Source organism: Nomascus leucogenys, chromosome 21, assembly GCF_006542625.1.
Source record: "Nomascus leucogenys isolate Asia chromosome 21, Asia_NLE_v1, whole genome shotgun sequence".
NCBI classification, from domain to species: domain Eukaryota; kingdom Metazoa; phylum Chordata; class Mammalia; order Primates; family Hylobatidae; genus Nomascus; species Nomascus leucogenys.
Window position 1 is genome coordinate 13,484,021 of NC_044401.1, and position 18,308 is coordinate 13,502,328.

An 18,308-nucleotide genomic window follows, 5' to 3' on the forward strand; every position below is an offset into this window, starting at 1 on the left:
CTCTCCAGCCAGTGCTTAGCTGCCATCCTGGAGTGCTTGTGGTCCAGCCCCCACTGGGGGCAGATACCTTGAGCCAAGAAATTTAAAAAATTTTTTTCGGAGTCCAAGATGATTGTCCTGGAAACTCTTTCTTCTCCTTTGGCAGAAACAAAACAAACAATACCAAAGCAAAAAAAAAAAAAAAAAAAAAAAAAAAAAGAAACCCTATGAACTTGTGTCTGGAGTTGGTTCCTTCCAGTGGGTTCGTGGTCTTGCTGACTTCAAGAACTGAGCCCCGGACCCTGGCGGTGAGTATTACAGCTCCTAAAGATGGCAGGGACCCAAAGAGTGAGCAGCAGCAAGATTTATTGTGGAGAGCAAAAGAACAATGCTTCCACAGCATGGAAGGGGACCCGAGTGGGTTGCCGCTGCTGGCTGGGGTGGCCAGCTTTTATTCTCTTATTTGTCCCCTCTCATGTCCTGTTTCTGTCCTATCAAAATGCCCTTTTCTCAATCCTCCCGATTGGTTACATTTAGAATCCTGCTAATTGGTCCATTTTACAGAGTGCTGATTGTTCTATTTTACAGAGCACTGATTGATCAATTTTACAGAGCACTGATTGGTGCATTGTACAAACCTCTTGCTAGCTACAGAGCACTGATTGGTGTGTTTTTGCAGAGTGCTGATTGGTGCATTTTACAAACCTCTTGCTAGCTACAGAGTGCTGATTGCTGCATTTTACAATCCCCTTGTAAGACAGAAAAGTTCTCCAAGTCCCCACTCGACCCAGGAAGTCCAGCTGGCTTCACTCTCAAACTGACATACTGCATTTTGGATCAGTTGTGAACACATTTATTAGGGGCTGCTGATCACCACCTTTAGTCTCAGGAGGAGGGTAACACCCCCTGAGATTCATGGGCCACTGGGAAGTTGAATAAGCTTCTTCAGTGTGAGTATTACTAATGTAGCAAGAAATTATGATGACGATGCACTATGGATAATCCTAATGACATCTTCCATGCACAACCTTCACCTACTTGGATCCACCAACCTAAAGCAGCACTGGGGTCTCTGAGCTTTGCATCTTTCCGGAGTCTAGAGATTTGTCTTCTAGTTTTTGCTGAATTAAATAAAAACAGAATTAACAACACAAAGAATTTCACGGAGTGGTTAATGGTGTGGGTGATGTCAATAAGCATTTGGCAGCATCTGCTGAGGATAATCTGAGAGGAACAATCAGGAATTGACAGCCCTTCTTTCAAAGCAAAATTGCCTGGTTCTGGTGATATCAGTCGTTATTGGCTTCCCTGCCAGCAAAAATGTCACACAGTAATTCCGATGGAGCTGTTTACACAAGTGGAAAAATCTGACTCCTTGATAACATGTTTCAGTTGCAAACCACTCTAATGACACTCAATGGTTTTCTAGTAAGAGAGAAATTTCCTCCAAACTCAAGAAGTTATGTGGGAACAGTGCCCTTCTTCAGTCAGGTTATTTATGTTCATTGGGCTAATGGTTTTTGTCCAGTAATACATTTAAATTGCTTTCCATTTTACTGTTATGCTTCACTATCACATTTCAGAATGTCACTTCTCTTCCTCTGTGCAGCTGGCAATTTTTCTCAAGTATGCAATGAGAGCATTGTCCTTTCGAAGTCATTTGAAACAGACCTGGTCTCAGCCATCTCTGGAGAATATTCTCTGGCTGATAATCATAGCCAAGTGGAATGTACAAATCAAGTGAAGCTGCCTAGCAGTTCCTTTCTCTCTGGTTTCCTGGAGGCCTTGTTGCAGGGCGACAGTGCACCTATTGATCTGGGAAGAAGCCAGACATTCAGCCTCTGATGATACCTAAGAAATAGTTCTCCAGCTCTGGTATAAGAAGTGCAAGGAGGTTGAGAGGAGACGCCGTCTTCAAATGATTTACAAACTGAGTCACACATATCTGGCATGGATAAAGAAAAGGAGGTTCTGTAGAAGTGAACACAGTTAGGTTTATACAACCTTACAGAAGCAATTGCTCAGTAAAACCAGCAGCTTATGAGCAACAGAGGGGATAAACCCATATCCTTTATTTTGAATTTTTTTTTCTTTTTTAGAGATAGGATCTTGCTTTGTCACCCAGGCTGGAGTGCAGTGGCAGGATCATGGCTCACTGCGGCCTCGAACTCCAGGGCTCAAGCAATCCTCCTGCCTCAACTTCCCAAGTAGCCGGAACTACAGGCACACACAACCACATCTGGCTAATTTTTTAAAATTCCTGTAGAGGTGACATCTCACTTTGTTGTCCAGGCAGGTCTCGAATCCCTAGCCTCAAGTGATGCTCTAGCCTCAGCCTCCCAAAGCACTGGGATTATAGTCTCGAGCCACCACACCCAGCCTAAAACTCATAAATAGAAAAGGTAGATCAGGCTGTTGGGTGACTCTGAAGCACATATAATTCTGTGTAAACATCTGGAGTAATTAGTGCAACACAAGTGCTAAAAAAAAGCTGTATTTAAAAAAAGCAGAGGCAAAGGGGTAGGACAAGTGCCCATTTCTTAGCTTTTGAGTGCTGGCAACACAAGGTCATTGTTTACATGACAATGGACCACCTTTGTGCCTGATGCTCAAACTCGGAAGTGTGTATGTATATTGTACGTTTAGAAGGTAAAATTAAGAAAAGCTAATATGAGGTTAACATTCAAATGAAAAAGTTTTAACCTCAAAATAAAATTGACTAGGAAAAAAATGAGCTACTAGGAAGTGTGAATAGTGCTGCTCATCTGCAGCAATTTAATCCTGGAAACTCTGGCTCTGTTCCAAAACTTGGAGAATTATGACAGCAGCCAGTTCTCCTCAGCAGGGCAAGGTGAACTGTCAGGGAAAAACTGTTCTCTGCTGAGTGACTGGAGTATCTTTCAGCATCCCGCCTGCTGTGGAATTTTGCCACTTGGTTGGTTCTGCCTTCCTTTTGAATGTGGCTGAAGCCCTGCTATTCCCCGGAAAATATCATTCATCAGTTAATTTATGACTTGCTTCATCTTGCCACCACTAATTACTGATGTTGTTGCTCTCTGCAGTAGGCTCAAAAGCGGAGACGGATTCTATCTAAATTAGATCTTTGGCTGAGGAGCAGGCAGTGGTGGTGGCAGGCTAGAATGTCACACAAAGGCAACTCGGAAAAGGAAAAGTGTACACCCTGACCAGAAAACCATTTGTGTTTTAAAAGGAGACATGTGGGCTGGGTGTGGTGGCTCACGCCTGTAATCCCAGCACTTTGGGAGGCCGAGGTGGGCACAGATCACGAGGTCAAGAGATCGAGACTATCCTGGCCAACATGGTGAAACCCCGTTTCTACTAAAAATACAAAAACTAGCTGGCCGTGGTGGCACGCACCTGTAGTCCCAGCTACTCAGGAGGCTGAGGCTGGAGAATCGCTTGAACCTGGGAATTGGAGGTTGCAGTGAGCCGAGATCACGCCACTGCACTCCAGCCTGGCAACAGAGCAAGACTCCATCTCAAAAAAATAAAAAAATAAAAATAAATAAAAAATAAAAATAAAAGAAGACATATGGAATATTGTATGTGTGGGCAGGGGAGTGAAAGAGGAAGCCAAAAAAGTAATTTACATGGATAAATGCCCATATATAAAAGAAAATATCTTGGTCTGATTCCAATTTCAATGTCCCAAGGAGGAATGTAGCATACATTAGAGTCAACCCCTATGCACTGTGGTTGAAATTTTAGGTGCCATATCAGGTGGGCATGTGGAGGTGTCGGAAGACAAGCATCCTGCCTGCTGGTCAGCCAGTCCTCTGTACACATTAGGTGCTTAGGAAATGTTGCTCCATATGTCACCAACTCACTTAAAGTCAGATCTTTGGGAAGTGGGGAGAGGAAGTTCAAATTAAACCTTTGGCAACACAGATTTTATTGACTGAAACTTCAGGGGCCGCAGACAGGTGCCTGATGAACCTTAAATTAAACTCTGAATTTCTAAAACTTTGCTGCATACATACATAAATTACAGTGCAGCTTGCATACCTAAGAGAGATGGTTTTGCTTTTTTAAAAGATGTTTTCAGAGTTAGAAGAAAGAGTTCCTTTAACTACCAATTCCAGAAAAGGGGATTTTGATTTGGTCACACGAAGGTGAATGTTTAAAAAGTAGAAACAAAACCTTCCCTACTCCCAAAGGAAAAGTCATCCTGGAGAGTCCTGTAGGAATAGGTGCCTTCTGTAGTAAAGTCCTTTTTTAAGGATAAGGATTAGCAAGGGCTCACGTGCCCAATTTAGACCCAAAACGAAGTGGGGGCAGCACTCAACAAAAATGAGAATCCTTTGTAGCAGCTCCTTTTTTTCCAGGAATCCACCTAGAGCAAAGGATTTCTTGAGTCATTCCCTTAGCCATAAAAACCTTACAGCTATTCTCAGTGAAGAAAAAAGTAAAAAAGAAAGGGAAATTAAAATAGCTCTGGTGGGCACGGGGTGCCATCACTGTAGAAAAATCCAACAATTGAAAAAAATTGGATTTCAGCAGTACGTGAGAGCTGGAACTAAGGTGAGGAAAGAAGGGTATGGCAAAGGGAGAAGGAAAAGAGTTGGGGGAATCACACTATCTGGCGACAGAACTACCTCCTTCCTGTGCCAAATGTTTGAGCTGTACTTCCTGACCTTACGTTTCCAAATATTCCTAGGCTATGTCAAGGCTGTAGCTGGTACGCTATCCAGCCCCACAGTGACATCAGTCCTGGAACCAGCCTGGCTGAGATGCTCCCTATCCTAAGCCACTCAGAAAGGAAATGTACATAGCATGATGGATCTCCCCCAAAGACTTTGATCACATATTTGTCAGTCTCGGAGCTCTGTGGCCTTGTCTCAGCGGTTCCTTTTTTCCTTGTGCTAAGATATTTTCTGTGAGAAAAAGTTTTAAAAATAAAATTCTAAAGAACAGTAACACATACCCATTTTTTTTCTTAATGTCTTCAAAATGTAGACTATCGAGTTTCCCATGAGCTCATATGTCATTTTCCCCTGACAGGCTTTGATCCCCAACTTCGTCTGTACTGCATTTCAACAGACTGTCTCTAACCTCTGCTGGACTGTCTTCTTGGTACTTGCACAAGCAGACATCCAATGCAGATTTGCTGAATGGATTATTGTTATGGGTGCACGATAAGAGCTATGGGTAACAGAAAACTCTTCTGAAGTCAAAGCATGGGAGATGAAATGATTTTCCATGGGCTTTGAAAGAGAGTAATGGAATGAAGAACTGTTTGTAAGCAATTTTATTCTAACAATACAGCTTTTAATGCAGGTGAGGCTAGCATTCATGTGTTAAATACTTCATATCCTATGTGTTAAAAGGTTTACGGTATTCAAGGATTCATGTGCAGAATATTACTTTTACATTTATTTTTAACACACTACCAAATACCCAAGCCAAGATACATGGTATGGGAAAATTGAAAGTATTTTATAAAACAATGTCTAAATTTTTCCAGTATTTATCTCAAGGATTATATATGTTGACCTGGCAGAAATTTTTTTTATTCTACAAATTCGCTTTTCTATTAAATATATTTGAATAAATGCTTCAAAGTATATGGTAAATCATTACCTGTTTTTGTATCTATTATATTTATATTGCTTGTACATATTTTTCAGGGCCTCATATGTTGATTTTTGAAGGATATAAATTTTATCTGAAGTTTAATTGGCCTTTTATAAGCACCATAGATAATGATGCCCAACAGTTGAAAAGATCAGGAAAAAATCATTGTACTCAAGCATATTTCTTGCACATATTTTCATGCTGGCTTTAAAACCATTCTGACTTCTAAACGTAAGATATCCACAACCTATTTTATATACACTTCCCCTTTCCCCCTTTCATCCTCTATCATCCTTAAGAGACTTTCAATCCTCACATTTTTCTCTTCTGACTCTCCTACATACAACGCTGCAACAAAATGACCTTTTGTAAAATTCCATAGGGTAAGGAATTTCCAAGTGGGGTGAGCCAAACTATCCTTTTATCTCTTTCAGAAAGAGATTTCATTTCATGCTTTAATTTTGGGCCAACTGACCTAGCATTTCAGATTTTTAAAACCTTTGGCAACTGGCCTTCCAGGGCTCATCTAAAATATTCTCTCTACCCCTCCAACAGATTTTCTCTTGCAAGTCTAGGGGAGAAAAAATGCAGTGGGAATAGTGTGGGAGGGAAAAGTGTAAGGACATACAGTTGACACAAATCTAAGTTTTAGCCTTTGGGCCTTTCATTAGGTCGTCTAGGGAAAAAAGAATCATAAACAACCCTCCCCCCAACCTCTAAAAAAAAGTCATCATAAAGAAGGGCTCTCTTTTATGAAGTAAAAGTCTCTCTGGACACCAGGGATCAAAAAAGGTAAATACAGAGAGAGCAAATCCGAACAGTGTCTTCTAATTCCAAATGACTTTCACTTCAGCACTTTTGTTCTTTGGGTTCATGGGTTTCTTTATGCTTTAGACAATATTTTTGGAATCATGAGGAGAAAATATTTAAAAAATTAAAATCTGTATGTACCAAAAGATTCACTTTTAAAGCCTTCTCTGATAATTTCCTCAAATGAAATATTTCTGGGATATGCATATCTTCTGAGGTAGGTAAAAGGGAAAAAACAGAGGTGGAGGAAAAAACAGACACAAATAAAACCAGAGTGGGAAAATGTTATTTGTTGAAGCTAGATTATGTGTATATGGGGTTCAAAATACCTCTCTACTTCTGCATATACTGTATTTGAAAATTCCTATAATTTCAAAAAGGTAAAAAGGTTTATGATAAATTATGATCCATAATTTTATCTTTAGTATAAATCCTTTTAAAATATGTATGGAATGGAGTCAGTAGTATGTTTTAGCTGACTGTTGATTAGAATCACTTAATTTTTCCTTGCAATAGGTTTTATGTTCTATTCAAAAGGATGGGTGCAATTGTGTAATACACATAGGACCATAAAACTACACTTATGTATATCCTGTCACTTTTTTTCCTAACAGAATTTTAATCTTTGGTATGGACCCCATGTTCCCTGTCTCTTACACACACACACACACACACACACACACACACACACACACAAATCTTATTCTCAGCAATGGAAAGGAGGTGTGCTGGAGTATCTCGTATAATTCATTAGACAGGCTAATTTTATAGAAAAATCTTACTTAGTGCTACATATAAAAGTTATGAGTTAATGGGTGCAAATTTTTACCTATTCTGTTTTCCATACCATCAAATCTCCTGAAACAGCTTATCTCTATAGCATCGAAGTTTATCTTGAATAGTTATACTCATCATATCTTTTGAATGTACTTAAAAAAATGCTAACCTTAGCGTTGGAATTAAAACAATAAATCAATAATTACCATTTAATGGGCATTTATGCTACAGGCCCTATGACAATATTTTCATATATACTCTCTTTTCTTCCCCACAGCAATGGTTTGAGGAGGTATCATCACTATCAATAAATCTGAATCAGGGAGGCTAAAAAAAACCCAATGGTACATGGGTAGAAGAACTGTCTGAATACAAAGTGTATTTGTTGATAATTATACTGTGTGCATGCATGCGTATAGTTTCCAAAGGATTAAAAAAAAAACAACTTAGGAACACTGTATTCACCACATCTGAGGTGTGAGTTTATACTTAGGTAACACTCTTAATGAAATCGCTTCCACAGTTTTGCCCTAGTTCAGGGAAAGATGGTGTGTTCTGATCACTAGTCCCAGGAGCGCACCCCAGAAGCGTTCATCCCAAGTGGCGTACTGAAGCATATCCTCTTCTTCTGTTGGGCTGATCACCACTCTACACTTTTGGAAAAAGCAACCAAGGCTGTCCAGACAATGGCAAATCACAGGCAAACACAGTTTAGGGGGACACACCATTCGATGTTCTAAAATAGTTGAAATATCTTACTTTTATTAATATTTTTCCTACTGTTTTTAGTGAAAATGGTACATTAAAGGCACATACTCTATGGCCAGTAGTGTGAACATAAAGAAATATATTTGAATAATATCTTTAAAATATTTCAAAGTTTTATTAAATATTTTTATTCAGTTTTAAGATCACAGTTAAAGTACTTTAGCATGTTATACACATGACTTACATGTGCAATTTTTAGAAATATCAAATTAGGTATAAGATTTTGAAGAAAGAAATTATATAAATGTGTATATTGACTTTTACTACACATACATCTAAGAAAGCAATAATTCTGTTGTACCATTAAGTGGAAATCATTTATTACATGGCATGTTTACACCAACTCTAAAGAGAACCAAGCCAATTTCTGAAAGCAAAAAAAAAAAAATGAGCGATTCAGTCATGCTGAAACTGTCAACAGACTTTAGACCTGGTGGTCAAATGAAGCTGTGGTTAATTTATGACATGTGAGTAAGCAATTCAAACCTACGAGAAGAGTTTATAATCTGGTATGTGGAGTCTCAGGTGATTTTATTCTTTTTTCTGACAAATTCCTGAGAGCAAGAGACTTGTTTAGTGCTAATGAAATGGAAAAAACGCTGCTGTGCCAGTTGCTGAGCTCCAGATCGCAAACCTTCCCTACCCCTGTTCCACGGCTCTTAGAGCTGAGGCACTCATGGGAGGAGTCAGGGGACGTGAGCCCACCCCTCTGGTGGGCCACAGAGTGAAATCAGTGTTAATGCATGAAACATGCATGTCTCTATGATTTAGGTTAGAGTTTGTGAGGTAAGATTTGCATTGTGGGTGGAAGAGTTTTGAGGCATTGAATTAGATCCTTGTTACTCAGTAACCAGCTCTGGCCCAAGTTATCAGGAAATCTTTGGAGGGAGTAGTAATGTTCACAATAACTAGTTCTGTGCATAAAAATCGATTTAAGGGCATGATCAGTTTTGACCACTGACTACAAAAAGAAAACGGCAGCCATATAATTTTTAACCACAAGGTTTCCTCTCTCAATTTAACAGTATGAATCATACCACCATAGATCAAATTTGGCCAGAAGAGGAAACTTTTTTTTTTTTTTTTAAAAAAAAAGATGCACATTTATATATTTGAAGGAAGGGTAGCACATACAGATGGGGATTATGAGGGAGTCAAATACATTTGTCTTTTTATTCACGCTTGTTGCTTCTTTGTTCTGAAATATAAGGAAGATAAGGTCCTCAGTGAAATGAACAAGTTATTTAGTATAGAGTATAATAAACTTAGCTATCACTTCCAAACGAAAGTAAAGCAGTCCATCAAACCCTGAATACTTCGCCAGACACATCTGGTAAGATGAACTGAACAACAGCTTCTTTTAAAATTGTAAGTATGCTGTTAGTCAATCTAAATAAGATAATTTTTAAAAATCCAAAAACTCAAAACAAAATCCAAATCTAGTTCTTTGGGAATGCTTGTATAAACAAAAGCAACATCTAATTAACAATTAGTATACTTTTTATAAGGTGCAAAATAAGGAGCTATTTGGGAGAGCTAAGTTTTAATTTCTACCTAGCAGTCACTCTGAATACTTTATAGGTCAAATGTAACAATAGCATTTGCTTCTACTGCCCATTTTCAGCAATACATTGTTCTCTCTGGAGGAGGCGGTTTGTGAAGTTAAAACACTGCAGTGGAAAATAGTGGCACTGAAGGTAGAAGCAAAAAAAGACAAACTTTTGAAACAGGACTTACTGAAATTAACTTTTAAAGCCGAGGTAGCCCATTAGGATTGGCCTTATATGAGGCTCTGCAGAGCAGTGCAATTGAAGGTGAATCTCCTCAACAGCATCACACTCGGCAACATCCCCTTTACAAATGATGGCTCCAGGCCTCCTGCGATTTCCTTCCTTTTCCCAGACGAAGTGGTGGTGCTTCTCCTTTGCTGTACGGAATGCCATCCTCCAGCCTCCAGCTGCTCGTCTTCAGAACACTTATGATTCATACAGTAGTTTAGCAGGCAGCATGGTCCCACTGCTTCACATTAATGTCAAATGCCAAACTTGGAACAGAGCTTTTTGGTATTTCCCCTCCCCTCCCCACCTTATAAACAAAACATGGCATTCAGTTTTCAGCTTACTCCTGTTCTGTAGCAATTTGTAATTAGCTTGTGACTTTACATAGGTGCAAACATTTCCATACATTGAGCCAAAGACTGCAGAGTGCAAACAAAATTTTATCTGACTTACAGTAGCATCTGACTTAGTAAGAAAACAAAAGGATTTGAACACATTGGATTCTAACCAGACCAGTTCAGATGCTCCTTTTTGTTCATAGTGTTCCATCATTATTTTGTTTCTCCAGCAATTTTAGCGGCAGGAAGTAGAATCACAATGATAATGTGGGAATTATTTTAACATGGTTTTGGAACATGGCATCGGTAGAAAGCTCATCTGACAGAATTAAATAAATATATTTCTGATATTTGTGGGAAAAAGACTATCGGAATTACAACAGTAGAATTTACCTTTTAAAAGGGGTTTTAATGAATTAACAGTTTTGATGTAAAATCTGGGAACTAACCTAACTTGGGGACAAGAACCTGTATTTCCAATGTGGCTGTGGGACATTTTTCTTTTTCCTGATCTCATATACAGTACCCAAACAAATAAAAACTTTAAGGATGTCTTACAGTATTTTTTCTTTCACTCAGCTTCTTACAGCTGCAGCTTCAGTTACTATAATATACTCTACACACTTCAAAATTACATAGGAAATACCCAGAATAACTAAATAAATAAAAGGCTAAAGAAAACTGGAACAGTACTGCGTCTCCATCTGAGACGCAATCTTCTACTTCCAGCATCGCAGAGAAGGGCTAGGACAATTTTTTTTCAAAAGATTTATATACAGGCTTGAATCCAGAAATTAAGGTTAAAAGCATAAATATTGATAATTTCAACTAAATTCAGAATGGTTTCAGAAAGATATGATACAACAATTTAGAATAAAACAAAGCAGAAGAGCATCATATTTTGGTTTGCTTGAGATATATATAAGGTGCAACAACTTTTTCTCTTGAGGATGCTGTGGGACAAATGTTAGTGTAGATGGTATCTGCTGGCAGATTAAAGTACACACTATAGCAATATGATTTTCCAAAATAAAAAAGAATGAGAGAAATGAAATGAAAATGATAACAAGGGGTGGGGAGGAGAGCACTAATATTGGTCTGAAATATTTGTGCTAACAAATGTTGTTACCTGAAAATAACAACACTCCTCTCCAGCAGATTCAGGGCATGAGAAGCACAATTATTGAAATCAAGACTACTCAGAGAATCGACAAGGTGAGTCTAAGGAACTATAAAGCTTTGCAGGATTTCTGCTACTCTCAGTGCCTAACCGCTTAAAAATTAAGCATTTCTACAAAAAGGTTTGTTTTAAAGTATCTGAAAACAGTCATCTCCAGTAAGTTGCCCTCCCGCCCCCAACCCTGCCTAAGGGAAAAGCCACTGAGGTTTAGGAAAAGCAGATCAAGTAAGATATTAATCACATAGAAAAAAAGTAATCTTTTGTTTTGCTTTTTTTTTTTAAAAAAAGGTCCCATGAATATACAGCAATCTCGTAAGGAACTCTAGTGAAATGTAATCGGAGGACTGAAGGAGGGTGCTCTGGCAAAAATAGATCTATTCTAACGTGTTCTATAGAATAACAAGTTAGTACCATTGTCAAGGTGCATGTTCTGCACCATACAATTTTTGTTGTTGGTTTTTTGTTTTGGATTTTAGCTAATTATAATCTTCAAATCACTGCTAGCGAGTGGTCCAAAACTCCAACAGCCACCAACATCGGGACCCAGCAATTTCAAACATTCACTTTTTGTTTTGAAATTTAGAAAATATTAATAAAACAGCATCACAGTAAAAATATTATGCTAAAGTCTGGAACTGCTCACTTGATTTATTCCTACATGAATGGGGTTAAGCTGTAACTTTTGATTAACCTTTTACTAATTCCTTCTTCCTCCATCCCCACCAGGAATATGCATTTTTGAGTACATCATTCTGATGCTTTGCTACCCTCTTTACCTGCTTTGGAGAAAAAAAAAAAAAGAAGAAAAACCTCTATTTTTTTTTTTTCAATCCTGTTAGTATGTTGTACATATTTTCCAGCACCGGAACTGAAGTAATATCTACAACCATGAGCAGCTAAACCTAGTATGAATAGAGTCATTTTTTGTATGGCTATTACGTCAAATTACAATTAGAAAAAAAATCATTATAATTCAGTCAAGTATAAATAAGAAAGCTAGATAAAACCATGTAAACTGTCACCATTTAGAGATCAAATTCAAAAGCTTCAAACTCGAACTAGCACTGTCAAAATTCTGCCAGTTTGAAAACTATTAAAAATTATTGCTGGAATCCAATAATTAAAATTTGGTAGTTTGTGCTGTGACACAAGAGTGGGGAAATACTTTGTGCAATAGAACAAATACCCTGTAAAATCTGTAGCCTCAGACTAATTTTGATTTATCACTTTGCATCTGTTGCTAGGAAACAAGACACTGTGAATGTCAGGTGGTTAAGTCAATATGTTGAATGTTCTAAGCCAGTTAATCCACTTGGCGCTGGTGTATGTATGGTTGGTTTTATGTTCAAAAGCAACAAAACACAAAAAGGAAACAGAGACTTGCAGGTGGATCTATGACTGAGAGTCCCACTCTGGTCAGGCATACCTCCCTCATCATTGACTCAATACCTCCTAAACAACACAAACTCAAAATGGCTCTAAAAACCTGCAGTGCCAATCAGGCTGTGCATAGCAATTGCAACCCGTCCAGTCAATCTGTGATGGATGTAAAAGGTCTGTAGCTCCAAGTCCACATGAAGTGAGTGTCTTCAATGTGTTTAGAATAGTGAAGTAATACTAAGGTCACTTCTGAATAATATTTTTGTCTTTTTTTTTTTGTTTGTATGAACAATCCATTGGTCACTTAGACCCCTGTGTAAAAATAAAAGAATCCTCAAGGCATGAAAACACCAGTAATCTGTAATCTGCAGGACTCTTCCCCTGTCTGGGAAAATATTTGCCACAATTTGCCTCAAGCAAATTCTTCTTGGTCACTCAAGGCTAAGAAAAAAATTCAGATTGTAAGAGTTGTAATTTTCTCTCTCTCTCTTTTTTTTTTTTTTTGCCAGCAAACTACCATTCTGGTGGCAAATATAAAAGTGCAGAATATATGGACCACGAGGCCGAGCATACACCACTAACAATGGTACATCTGCCTGCCCAGGCTGCTTGGGAGTCTCTGGAACAGGCTTTTTAATATTTATTCTACAATATAAATGTAGGTATAACCTATTATATAAACCATCTTAGAACTTAAATCTCCATGTACAAAAAAGACTAAGAATATCTAATAATAACTAGTGCAGTGCATCAGTTTTTGTTTTTTTTTTGTTTTGTTTTGAAAGAATAACTAGGTAATATATGAAACTAGTTTCACACTCTCTGGTTGGTAAAAGAGATGCTGGATGAGCTACAGTAAAGGCAGCCTTTTACCAAGTTACCACCTATTACCGTCAAAAGCCTTCAATAGAAAGCAAAGCTCCAGGATCATTCTGTTTCTGCTCAATATCAGACAGATAACCTTACCCTCAAAGATTCTGGGTTCTGAGAGAACAAACTGGCCCAGGATGCTAACTTCTGCTTCAAGTGAATCTGGGCCGTGTGGGGCAACAAGCACTTGTTTGCAGTCTCTATTTTCCACCACTTGGACTTACTAGCATCCCTCGGTAAAGACACGGCTAGGGTAGTAGGTAAAGCACAATGTTTTACAATGAAAGGGCGCTTCACTGGTCAGCGCAGGAAATAAGTACAGGAGCCTGTGGCATTTCTTTTGGCTGTCCATCATGGGTGAGCGGAGTTGACCTCTGACCTCTGTAAAATAAGAGGAAGAAAAAGTCATTTATTCAGCATATGTTATTAGAGACAGGAGAGGACAATGAATAACAAGTGTGTTCCAATATCTTGTTTAACAGTTACTGCTGTTACTTACATCATTTAATGGAAACTGTTTTTGCTTTAAAGTTTTTTCTTTTCTGTCCCCTCCCTTATTCTTTTTTTCCCCTTCCTCCTTCCCATTCTGTCTCCCTTCCCAAGATTTCATATCTGAATTCCCCTCATACAACTCAACAGCATACCCTCTGGCCTCAAACAACTAACCACTTCCATTTTGAAGAGATGAAATTTTAAGTACCAACAGATTTGGGGCAACTCTTTAAGAAGTGGGAAAATTTCAATCAAGGACTGGGGTTCTGGGACAATAATTTTCCTGTTGATCCACTGATACTAAAAATGACACATTCCTTCTCTTGACTTGCCTGAAGGGAAAGTTCTCCTATAGTAATTGGTAACCTTCAGGTAATTTAGTGATAATAAAAGCAATGACTCTGGAAGAGAAACAGAGATGGACTGTGACTCCAAGAAAAAAAATGAATGAAGAAACAATAAAACCCTCTGAACTCAAATGCACATGGACAGAGAGTGTTTAGAGGAAGAAAACAAGTACTGATGCTGGATTTTAGATTTTAACAAAATCTACCCTAGTTGGGCGAAAATCAACACACATGAAGGGAGAACTCCAGACAGAACTAGAAAATTCATGGAAATTTCCATCATTTGGATAGAACCTATGCCAAACAGCTGATTTTTCATTCAGCTTTTGTATAATTAGTAGTAAAAATACAATTTACTTCATGGTTATGAGAAAACTGTCCAAAATTCTTGGTAATTTCTACAGAGCTTCTCATTCTAAAAAGATAGGACTGGGCACTTCCTTGACATTTTCCAACAGGCCTACCAATCCTAGAAAATGCACACTCACTGCTCTGTAACCTACAGTGGTCTGTAGTACATAACACTGCGCTGAAAATATGTGATGTATCAGCAATGTTTTCATTGGGACGACCTTTCAAAAGCGTATCTTCTTCAGAGTACATAGAGCAAAAGGAGCTATTTCAAGATTTAGCTTATACCTGCTCTGTAACTACACTCAAGTTTCTCTTGATGCACAAAAAAGAAAAATAATGTAGACAAATTACAACATTTGGGGGTTTCAGAATCAAATGATCACTTAATAGCCCAAGGTATTTAGGATTTTAGAAAAGCAAAACATTTTAGAATCAAACCTCTGGATTAAGCTATTCACATGTGGATGTTATAGATACCATCTGTTCAATATGTTCAGCTCTTTGTTCAAGAAAGATGAAATTAAAATGCTACTTTTTACTTTTAAGATATTAAAAGATCCAAAAGAATTTTAATAAGTATTAGAAAAGAAAAAAAAAACAAAAGTAAAAGATGAAAAGTGCAATGTAAAAAAAGGTGGCAAGAAGGAGAGAGAAATTGGGGTGAAAGTCCAGCTAAATCAATGGAAAAAGGAAAGAAGTCAGAATCACAGTGGGAGAGGACTATGTGCTGCAACTGATGATTCTAGCTCCCAGAGGAAGGGTCAGGTGAGATTCTTCATGATTTTCTCCGACATGACTGAAGCTTTCCTTTGGCAGTACGTGAGATAAGGAGTTCAAATCTTGACTTGGGCACAAATTGGCTGTGTGCTCTTGGCAAGTTAATTAACAGTCTTTAAAATGGGACTAAAAAGGCCCACTTGGGATAGCTAATTTAACTTCTAGTAAATAAACCGGTCTCTTAACAAAGGTTTGTTCCAACTCTCTATTTTGTGTATTTTGTAAAACCGTCTAAGTTAGGTTTCTGAACTTAGATTTTTTCATGGCATGAGGGCAGGTAGTATATTTCCACCCCTAACTCCATGGGCCACCCTTTAAACCATGAACCGAGTTGATGCTGAAGTAATGCTTAATTCATTGGTATGCAACCCAGGTTCAATTACAGTGAGCCTATAGGTAGAAGCCTGGTGGGTAGATCTGCTTTAACAGGTAAGGGCTCAAGTTACAGCTAAGACTCTCCAGGGTGATCTGTCCTTCTAGCTATTAAGAACACTAACCATTTATTAGGTTGATGGTAAAATTCTAGTAATCATTACTGTTCTTTCTAATGGAAGGTTAAAAAAAACTAAAAAGAACCTTTACTCATATTATTTTTTCTATACCTGCTATCTAACTTAGGCAGTCATACTTCAGAAACTACCTCATTTATTCATTCACCCACTCATTTGTTCATTTATCAATTGTTGTAACAGGAACTAAGCAGGCTGGTAACACAGAGAATAAAACACTGTTTTGCTTTCAAAATATACTGAAAGTAGACAGAAACATCGACAAATCAATACATCCCAATGTGGTCTGAGAGAGGTGTGAGCATAGCACGCAGGAGCAACAAGAAACACACAGCCTAGGGCATCAGGAGGACTGAGAGAAGAGGACCGGGGACTAGGGTGGGGAGAAGGAGAGCAGTTCACCTAATCAGGGGATGTACAAGGCAAGAGCTTGGCGTATCTGGAAAGGGGTGATTCCACATAACTGCAGGGTAGGGAGTGTGGAGGGCGGGGACAATGAGATTGGAAAGGTTTGCTGTGGCTTTCTGCTGATGCAAATTGGGAACAATGGAGGGCTGGTTAACAGAGCAACGGTGTGACCATGCTTAGAACACAGGCAGCAGCCAAGTTGCTTATGTGCTAGCCTTTTCCTACCCCTGAATTATTATCCCTCTCTCAATTCTTACATTCCCTCTTATTTCCACAATTCACAGGGACACTTAATAACATTCAGGCAGATATTTTAAATTCTCACTGCATGTGTATGTGTTTGTCCTCTATCCTTGACTGCACAACTCCACGAATGGAGAAGTATCTGTGCATTGTCTCCCTCAGAGACCTTAGTGAATTTTAACAATGTCTGTCAGCATTCACTTGCTATTAGGAATTTGCAGTGTACACATAAAAAGGAATTTGACTTCTTGGAAATATCTAGAGGCTATTTGTGAGGAAGTACTCAAACTGTAATATGACAGGTAAATAGCAAGAAGCAAACCAAACTCATGTCAGGGGACTCCAGGTTTACCTGGATGTGAAAAAGGAGCGTGGGGCCTATAACTGGCTACACAAGCTGCACTGGGTTGAGAGCTCTTTTGTACTGAAGACTGAAAGTCTAAGAAAGCAGCTCGTCCATGGGTAATCCACTTTGAATAGGAATATAAAATACCTGAATTTACAATAGGCTTTTTTGCCTTCCCAAAGGATCCATTAAGTAGCAGAATACCCAATTATACACTTAGAACTTAATATACTTTCTGTGGGGCTTCGCTGAGTTCAAAGGGTTTCCACATCTATGATCTCGTCTGATGCTTACAACTTCGTAATTCTTTGGGGATATCACTATGCTCAGTGTGTGCTGAGAAAACTAAAGTCCAGAGAAAAAAATTACTTTGTAGGAAATCACAGAAGAGTTGAAGAAAAATCCAGGCCTCTGGCTGCCATGAGTCAGATGCCAGGATGCTCTCTCCCTTGAACTGCACTGTCTTCTGATGGCTGGTGATGGCACCAACACCATCACCAATAAGGGGCATTCCACACACCAGCACTGGGATGCTAGAGTTACCCCACATAACATCTCTGTGAAATCAGTGCCACCTGCCCCTGTTTTTTTAGAGGAAAAAAACCAAGGGTAGAGAGGTTAATAATCTTGGTCAAGATCTTTCGGTTTGCAGGTGATGGAGCTAGGACTCAAACCTCAGTCTGCAATGAGACTCCAAAGCTCATTGGTCAGATAATACTGCTTCCCTGCTCTCAGGCTTTTTATGGAAATGAAGTTTAGCCACAGGATAACATATTCAAAATAAAATACTTGGTTGACTATATTCCCTGGTATTTTCCCGCACTGCTAATTAGCATATATACTTTTGTAATACCTCATATAACCAATAGTGCTGTTGAACCAAGTTTGAACCCCAATGCCCTGTAAAAAATGTCACAAATCACATCAAAGAGGTTGATCTGGTTTCCATGTTGCTTTCTCCTTCCACGTTCTACCACTAACCTGTGCACATTTTCCATGGCTGCCACTTCAGCCAGTGCAGCGAGGCTAAAGAACGCAGACACGGCAGGCATTTCTGGAGTACTGCTCCGCGTCTCCCCGACCTCGGTGTTGTGTGAGCATTCGTCATTGCAGTCTGTCTCAGTTGCTTTAGGGAGACTCCTCTGCAGTTGTTCCTTTGGTTTGTCATCTGTAACAAAAGAGAAATCCATCATGAGAAGATCACTCTGTTCTCTCCAGAGAAGAGACACAGAAAACGCTGTGCCAGTCAACGTAAAAAGAGCTAACGTTCTCTACCGTTCACTTTTGCTACCCATCGAATATTAAGGCTTTTACAGAATCTCTTCTCCTCGGTAACAAAGCTCTTTTATTAAGCTCA

The 18,308-nt window shown here is 38.7% G+C and overlaps 1 protein-coding gene across 11 annotated transcripts in view; it reads right to left on the bottom strand.

The window, feature by feature from the left end:
• Positions 1 to 8,022: 8,022 nt before the first annotated feature.
• The window catches only part of BBX (BBX high mobility group box domain containing), a 295,180-nt gene continuing 284,894 nt past the window's right edge, over positions 8,023 to 18,308 (bottom strand). For all 11 annotated transcript variants that reach the window (XM_030801619.1, XM_003261768.4, XM_030801620.1 and 8 more), the window contains 2 exons: positions 17,933 to 18,119; positions 8,023 to 13,856 (listed from right to left, as the gene is read on the bottom strand). In XM_030801619.1, coding sequence (XP_030657479.1) covers positions 13,769 to 13,856; positions 17,933 to 18,119 — 275 coding nt within the window. In that variant the 3' untranslated portion in view covers positions 8,023 to 13,768. The remainder of the gene's footprint in view (positions 13,857 to 17,932; positions 18,120 to 18,308) is intronic.